At 37.7% G+C, this 8706-nt stretch overlaps 2 protein-coding genes across 2 annotated transcripts; both read left to right on the top strand.

Annotated features, from left to right (window-relative positions):
- Positions 1 to 249: 249 nt before the first annotated feature.
- LOC126783365 (uncharacterized) lies at positions 250 to 5701 on the top strand. The gene is made up of 9 exons (XM_050508824.1): positions 250 to 475; positions 732 to 896; positions 1225 to 1322; positions 1947 to 2028; positions 2126 to 2329; positions 2411 to 2667; positions 4644 to 4734; positions 4819 to 5035; positions 5334 to 5701. Exons 1-9 carry the CDS (start codon positions 305 to 307, stop codon positions 5540 to 5542), a joined length of 1494 nt encoding a protein of 497 aa, XP_050364781.1. The 5' UTR covers positions 250 to 304; the 3' UTR covers positions 5543 to 5701.
- A 255-nt stretch (positions 5702 to 5956) lies between these two features.
- LOC126782601 (protein DMR6-LIKE OXYGENASE 2-like) lies at positions 5957 to 8085 on the top strand. The gene is made up of 3 exons (XM_050507878.1): positions 5957 to 6557; positions 6953 to 7283; positions 7674 to 8085. Exons 1-3 carry the CDS (start codon positions 6094 to 6096, stop codon positions 7932 to 7934), a joined length of 1056 nt encoding a protein of 351 aa, XP_050363835.1. The 5' UTR covers positions 5957 to 6093; the 3' UTR covers positions 7935 to 8085.
- Positions 8086 to 8706: the final 621 nt, after the last annotated feature.

The raw sequence follows: 8706 nt of genomic DNA, 5'->3' as shown, positions 1-8706 counted from the left end.
ATGTATATAGCTAGGGTTAAGAGTAGTGGGAATCCTATCTATACTTGTAATTGTAAATGTAATTTGGAATCACCGAACTGTCACATGCGACTGATGCGTGACACACTAACTGCCGTCGTACAAGCGAAAACGAAAACGACGTCGCTCGGGTCCATTGCCTTAAAAATCACGTCGCAATGAAAGCAAAAGGGCGAAGCAAAGGGTCGGGTCGGGTCGATTTCAATAACCTCCACAAATTAAAACTCCCACTTCAAACAATCGAGTCCATTTCCTCCAAACTGCTTAAGATCTCAGAAGCAAGAAAATGGAGGAGGAGAAAGCCCCTTTGCAACAAGCAGAATCAAAAGCAGAAGCAGAAGTAAAATCAGAAGCACCGCTTGCGAGTAGCGGAGGAGGAGGAGGATGGGGCGGAGGCTGGGGATTCTCCTCCGTTTTCTCAGATCTTCAGAAAGCAGCCGAAGAGATCTCTCGCAACGTAAGCATCTCTAGGTTTTCCTAACTGCATTTCAATTCCAATTCCAATTTCAATTTCGTTTTCTATCGCGAATTTACTCAATTTTGTGGAAATTAGGGTTTATAGGCTAGTCTTGATTCGGTAGTTTAGTCACTATTAGATTGAACTCATTGAAGCAGAGATTTTGTGGTGCTCAGTCCAAATTGGATGGTTTAGGTTTTTGTGCAATTTTTTGGTGTATCTGTGTTTGAGTGGTGGTGGCTTTGTGCATTTTCAGGCTGCGGCGGCGGCTCAGACGGCAGCAAAGAGCATTGCTGAAATGCAAGCCCCGGCTGAGGAGGAGGGGGATAGTGAACAAGAGAGCCAAGATGAGCATGAGAAGCAGCGGAAGGCTGCTCTGGAGAAGTTGGAGAAAGCTAGTGAGGATTCGTTTCTCGGCCAGGCAAGTACATGAATCAAGTCATGATGAGTTGCTTTTTATTTTTGTTATTGTTGTTTTTTGTAATTTACTGATTTAGAAAGCATTTTGCAGTATCTTAACTTGGAATGTTGGTATAATTTTCATCATTTGAGTTCGTTATGTCCTTTTTTTTAAAATCAATTTCTTATGGTACACTGAATGAATCAGTTGTGTTCAAAAGCTATTTTGTTTGATATCCCAGCATTTGCAGTTTTTCATTCGCATGAATATTAAAATGAGTTAGGAACGTTAGGTTTACTCTTGTGGTACACTTAATTTGATGTTGCTATAACTTTATTCATATATGCAGCATTTAAAGGTACTTGATAGCTCTGTGGAGAACTTTGCTTCAGGAGCATGGCAGGCTTTAGGAAGTGCTTTCAGAGGGGGTACCGAATTAGTTCACAAGTATGTTCACTCGTGTATGTATTAGTATATCTGCTACTGTGATAGAGGAGAAGAGTAGTGTTTATGTAATTTTATGTGGATGTCTTTATTGTGTTTGGTTGTGCATCAGTCAAATTTAGTAATCAACATATCTTTAATGGCTTGCAATATAATCTCTTGTTCTTGTGGAAATTAAACTAAGAAAGTCTAAATCATCTATGGGACTTTGCGTTTTTAGTTAAGATTATGGAATTTGATCATCTTAATTTCAAAAGTGTGGATACAAAAATTTGAACACATTGTTTTCTGGATATCTTTGAAATCAATTCTACAGTTAAAATAATTAATTTTTGTTTGGATGAAATAATGTTTACATGAAGTTCTGATTGTTCCCAAAAATGATACACAAATCGGTATGACTGTACCTCTTACTTTTACATTAGCCCCCTCTGTCTCTTTATCCGTTCTTGGGTGGGGATAGAGGGAGAGGGGATTATAAGTTCCATTTAGGATTGTAGAATATAGTGAAGATGATGTTATAGCTTGGGGACAGGCACAAGTATGCAGAGTTTGGCAAAGTTATAATTCGTTCGATTGACAGAATAGTAAGGATGCAACAAATAACTTTTGTTTTGCGTTCTCTAGGCTTGAGCATTCTGCTGTGAACCTAGCAGAATCTATCCAGCGTGATGGTGCTGGCTCTGTTGCACCCTCATCATTGTTAGAGGTTTGCATTCCCCTTTTACTTTGCCGGGCAATTGTAGTCTGCCTCTGCTTACTAACTAATATTGGAATCGTTGTTTACTGTTTGTATCATGTTACAGACTGGAAAAGCTTTTACCTCAAAGGGAATGCAAGTGCTCGAGCTAGTAGGCAAGGAAACCTTGGATCTTCTAATCACAGAAACTGGTACAGAAGTTGATAAGAATTCTAAGCACTCTGATCTAGAAGGTGAAGAGGATCAGTTATATGAGGAAGTGGGATTTGATCGATGTTTCTACATATATGGAGGTCCAGAACACCTGGAGGTTACCCTTCTTAATTCGGAGTTAAATTTCATCTATGTGAAGGAGTAATTTATTGAAGCAATTGTATTTTTATACTTCCAGGAACTTGAAGCACTGTCCAGCCATTATGCACTATTATTCAACCGAAGAAAAGGAAAATTATCGTCAGAGCAGAAATATGTCTATGATGGAAAGCTTAAGCTGGTTCAGCAGATTTTCAGTCTGGACTCTGAATTGGATGGAAGTGGGACAGAGTCGGACAAAGGAAAAAAGAAAGATACTGAAACTGATGGAAATAGTGATGAGATGAAAAGCTTACATGATTCAAGTGTCAGCAAAGCTGCTGATATGGCTGCTGGGTAATTTTTAGCATCTTATTTTCTACTTTTATGCTATTTTGAAATCTTGTATTTATATGATTATATGAATATACTTGGTTGCATGGTTTATTGAATCACTACTCTAGTTCATGCTTTTTGGACTTTCATTATTTGCTCATTATCTGGTTTTTGAGTTTATATCGATGCATTATCTTTTTCTTTGCTCAATTTTTGAATTCTTTATGTAAAAATAAAAAAGAGTAAAAAAGATGATCTGCTAGGGTGTTCTACTCTTTGCTGTTGTTTTACCCACGAGTTTTTTTCACCAACAGTCCCTCAACTCTGGTGTACCTACCAATGTGATACCTCAACTCTTAATCGTACCAATGTGATACCCAGACTCTAGTATTGCTATCATTGAAGTACTTCCGTCAGTTTTTTTCAACTTTTCCGTTATCTTGGTGACGTGGCAGGTACGTGAGGCCCACAAAGAGGGTTAAAAGACAAAATTAACCTCATATGAGAGGAGTAATGTTTTTCCCGCCCTTTACCTTGAGAAAGACACCCAACAATTCCAATTTTGGCGCCAATTTTCACTCCATACTCCTTAATTTGTGTCTAATATCTAAACTAAAGAACTACCGCCAACCAGTCGACCACAATCTGATAAAACCTAGATCAATCTCATTTTCTATTTTTACCCTAGCACTTGTTAAACTAACAGAATAAATATATAAATTTATATGGAACATCTCATTTCCACAATCTCATAAGAATATAGAAACACATAACTTAACGAAATTCAACTACATGTACCATTAGTTCTTACAAGCAAAAATCATGGCAGATCAACATAAAAGGTGGCAACTAATGGTACTTAAACATGTATTTGAATTTCGTTAAGTTATGTGTTTTTATATTCTTATGAGATTGTGGAAATGAGATGTTCCATATAAATTTATATATTTATTCTGTTAGTTTAACAAGTGCTAGGGTAAAAATAGAAAATGAGATTGATCTAGGTTTTATCAGATTGTGGTCGACTGGTTGGCGGTAGTTCTTTAGTTTAGATAAGAGACACAAATTAAGGAGTAGAGAGGGAAAATTGGCGCCAAAATTGGAATTGTTGGGTGTCTTTCTCAAGGTAAAGGGCGGGAAAAACATTGCTCCTCTCAGATGAGGTTAATTTTGTCTTTTAACCATCTTTGTGGGCCTCACGTACCTGCCACGTCACCAAGATAACGGAAAAGTTTAAAAAAACTAACGGAAGTACTTCAATGATAGCAATACTAGAGTCTGGGTATCACATTGGTACGATTAAGAGTTGAGGTATCACATTGGTAGGTACACCAGAATTGAGGGACTGTTGGTGAAAAAAACTCTTTACCCACACATATATTTCAGGCAAATATGTTTACAAACTATCTTGGGAATTGAGAACTTAAAATTTAGTTCTTTGCATTGTGTACCTGTATACAAATATGAACCAGGCAACCTGAAAACAAACTCAATATGGAATCTCAACCATAACTATGTTTAAATTCTGATGTATGAAATTATACCTATGTCATTGTAGCACTTGTGTTATTCTCTACACATCTCAGTCTCTGTAATTTGAAGAAGTTGGAATTTTCCCAGAATTATTCGTTAACTGAAAACTATTCGTTAATACTTGACAATGTTGACATGCATGATGTCTTTATATTGTGGTATGTGAATCCGAGCCTCGTGAAAAATTGGAGGGAGCTAATATGTATGTTTCAAACCTAGTGAAATTTGATTAGCCTTGTCATATTTTCAATTTGAGTTGCATACTGTCAATAGAAGTGAACTATCTGCTCACATCATTGTTTTGTCCTTGATTAATTGCTGCCCTTTGCATTTGAATTTTGTTTTGTTTTTTGCACTTTTTTTACATGCATGTCTTCCTTTGTTTAATCATTACCCTTAAAAGTTTAAAGGTACAGTTGCCTTTCCTACCAGCCCTGGGCTAATCTGTACTCTACATTTTTCAGGTTCACGAATGCCTTAGCAGGACTAGCTGTTAATGATATAATTCAAAGAACTACCGGCAGACTAGAGACCCTTCACTCAGAGGGTGTTCATGTATGATATTTATATTGTATTCTTGCTGCGTTGCTTCTGTTGGTTTGGCGTTTGTAGTTTTCACATTATCATATCTCTTTGCAGAGGCTCTCTGAACTTTGCTGCTCTGCAGTATCTCAACTGCTGATGCTTGGTAAAGCCGTCATATCAAATGGAAACAAAGCTGAGGCTGAAGACGTGGATGCTGATTTGGGTATTATTGACTGGCCTGAAGATTCTGTTGAAAAAGCAAAGATAATCAGATCAAAAGCACAAACAATGACAGGATATGTAGAAGCGGTGTCCAGCAGTTTCATTACAGGTTAGCTTTACGGTGTCTTCTATTTTGTGGTCATATAGACACATTCAATACCCTTTACTACATCTCAAATGTGCCATGAGGCCATTGATAAGTGTTTACTGTTATAGTTGAGAGGATAAATACTCTATTATGAGGTCTTTGTTATGACCGGTTCATTATATAACCAAGGAAATTACTCTTTAGTCGTAACATCTACATAGTAGTTTCAAATATCGAGTCATGGATCATTACTTCTGATACATGTTTCATGTTATGACTCTTGATATGATATCTACTGACAATTGTTGGAACTTTTCAGGCATATCTGATGTTGCTGAAGCTTATGTAGCAGCCATAAAGGTTGCTGCAGAATCCCAAGAAGTACTTCCACAGACATCAATGCAGGAAAAAGTGAATTCCTTCTCTGAACATCTGCGTAGTGACCAGACCACAGCTTTGAGCAAAATCCAGGACGGGCTTCACTACTTGTCTTATGTTGTGGTTTCAACCTCTATGCCTGCGGCTTAATAAACCCAGTTCCTTTGACATGCCATAAGCTATGTATTTTGATTAGCTTTGTAAATAGTCACATTGGAAAGTGGGTTTGGATTCTGATGTTTCAATTGTAGTGTTGTACCACTGGATACGAGTTCAATATTCTTTACTAGAATTCTAAATTGTTAGCTAGCTTTAAGGACATTGAGGAGAAAGGTTAGAGATCATATAATTCGCTGAATTAAGGTTTTTATTCAACACTTAATTCCATCGTCATTTTAACCATTCGGTCGGTTCATTAACTGTGACACCTTATCTGACGAAAAGGCATATCCACAGAGCTCTTCCCTATCATATACTGACATGTTCGACGTTATCATAAGCCGTAACCTTATAAAATAGGCACTTGTAGCTGTGCTGTCTTTATCAGATCATCTTACCTCAATACCCGTCTATGTTCATTATGCAAAAACCAGAAAAGTCTCAAGTATCACAACAAACCATCACCAAGAACCATTGTCAAGTGTCAACAAACACAGCATTCTAGGGATTTCTAGCTACAATCTGTCCTTGAATCTTAAGCCATGGGAGAAGTTGATCCAGCCTTTATCCAAGCCATTGATCAAAGACCGAGGCTCAACCCCACCATCCCAGTTGATGATGAGATCCCTATAATAGATCTCTCGGTTCTGAGCAGCAGTTATGGTGATACCAAACAACTTGTCTCAGAAATAGGCCATGCTTGCCAAAACTGGGGATTCTTTCAAGTTGTAAACCATGGGGTGCCATTAGAATTGAGTGAAAAAATGGTGGAGGTTGGTAAGATATTCTTTGAGTTACCACTTGAAGAGAAGAAGAAGGTGAAGAGGGACATGGTGAATGCATTGGGGTACCATGATGGCGAGAACACCAAGAATGTTAGGGATTGGAAGGAAGTCTTTGATTTCTTGGTGGAAGATATGACTATGGTGCCAGCATCTCATGAACCAGATGATAAGGAGTTGAGGATATTGACTAATCAATGGCCTCAGTACCCTCCTGAGTTCAGGTGATATTCTTGATTAACTTGGTTACTAGTTTTAAATTTGACCAGCTTTTTAATATGAAAGAATACTTGGCTATAGAAATGTTTCAATAAAGTTGGCCAATTTTTTTTTAATTTGAAATGAATAGCCAGAAATTGGAGAAATCATATGGACTAAACTGGTTAATCGGGGTCTTAGAAGATTCACTAGTTTGGATATGTTAGGATTCAAGCAAAACTGGTTTGGCTTAGAAATTATGCAGGGTAATTGGGTCTGAACACTGTCACATTTGGTACTGTTTAGATCTAATTTCATCGTAAAATAAAGTGTTGCTAATTTATAAACTGCCCTTATTTTCTTACATAGTAACAGGACCTTCTAGTTTATTGCTGCTAACTTTTGCATTTGCCTTGAGCAGAGAGGTTTGCCAGGAGTATGCTGGAGAAGTGGAGAAGCTAGCTTACAAGTTATTGGGACTAATTGCTCTGAGTTTAGGTCAGCCAGAAAACAAGTTCAATGACTTCTTTAAAGACCACCAAACGAGCTTGATCAGATTCAATCACTATCCTCCATGCCCTTTTCCTCACTTGGCTCTAGGTGTTGGCCGGCATAAGGATGCTGGTGCCTTAACCGTCCTTGCCCAAGATGATGTTGGAGGCCTGGAAGTTAGACGGAAATCAGATGGAGAGTGGATTCCGGTTACACCAACACCAAATGCCTATATCATCAATGTTGGTGACATGGTCCAGGTACCATTTCGATGATGAATATTGTAGTTTAAGTAAAATGAAACTTCGTCATTATGTCTCATGAACAATAATATACGCAAACATCAGCAGGGAAATGTTTTGTTGCTTCACTTTCGAATTTATACTAATTAATGAGTAGTAACAGGTCGATAATAGAAATTCTAACATACTAGATATGTTGTGAAATAGACTGTTATCAAGTTAAGTTTCTACACTACCAATCCAGTAGGTGGATTTTCATTTCAATCTCTGGTGTGAGGAATTTGATATCGACAACATAGCATACTAGACATAAGATATCTAGAAATTACTGGTTCTATGCAACAACAAAAAGTGGTGAAAGAAATTATGACTATGTATAAGTTTACTTTGTGAATGGTGTATGTGCAGGTTTGGAGCAATGACAAGTATGAGAGTGTGGAGCACAGAGTAGTAGTGAATACAGAGAAAGAAAGGTTTTCTGTTCCATTCTTCTTTTTCCCAGCTCACCATGTGACAGTGAAGCCCTTGGAGGAGTTATTAAACGATGAGAACCCTGCCAAATACATGGAATACAACTGGGGAAAGTTTTTCGCCACCAGAAATCGTAGTGATTTCAAGAAACTTGACGTGGAGAATATCCAAATTCATCATTTCAGGTTACCACAGTAAATGATGATATGATATAGGGTGAAATGTTAGCCATTGCTTGGCATATGAGAGTTCATCTAACTTGTTGTGATTACTGTTGTATCACTTGTATTAGCCATTGCTTGGCATATGTAATGAGGTCATAGGGTGAAACCTTGATTTACTTGTGCTGCTGCTTCATATCTGTTCAGTCACTACCATCATCAAAGCCGAAGGCATACCATCGATACTGGATAGACCTCTATCGATTGAATTCCCAGGATACGTTCATTTCTGATCCTAAAGCCATTGAAGTGCTTGTTAGAGAATTGAAAATAGCAAAGCATGCAAGAACTGGGGCTTCTTCCAAGTGATCAACCTTATAGTGCCATTGGAAAAGAGCAAAATGATCTCAATCAGAAGCTAAGGAGTAATTTGCTCAGCCTTTGGAGGAGAAGAGAAGGATAAGGAGGTAGGAAAAATGTGTGCTAGCTTGCTAGGTTACTATGACGCTGAACATACCAAGAATAGAGGTTTTTGATTTCCTGTTCGACGAAGCTAGAGATTAGAGAAATAAAGATCACCATTAGTCTACTTTTTACCATTAGTCAGAAAACTTTGACTTGAAGAAAAGCCAAAGTGAAAATAGGGTTTCAGTCCCATAATAGTTTATTTCAGACACATAACCCTAAAGCACTGCACTGTACTATAACCCATTACAATTGTTTCTACAGTATATTGTTAATCGGTAGAGGAGATTCAGGAGAAGGACTCACATCTTGGTATGATATCAAGAAGCCACATTTTCAATCGG

Source organism: Argentina anserina, chromosome 2, assembly GCF_933775445.1.
Source record: "Argentina anserina chromosome 2, drPotAnse1.1, whole genome shotgun sequence".
Taxonomy (NCBI): Eukaryota; Viridiplantae; Streptophyta; class Magnoliopsida; order Rosales; family Rosaceae; genus Argentina; species Argentina anserina.
This window is presented reverse-complemented; position numbering and strand designations above follow the sequence as displayed.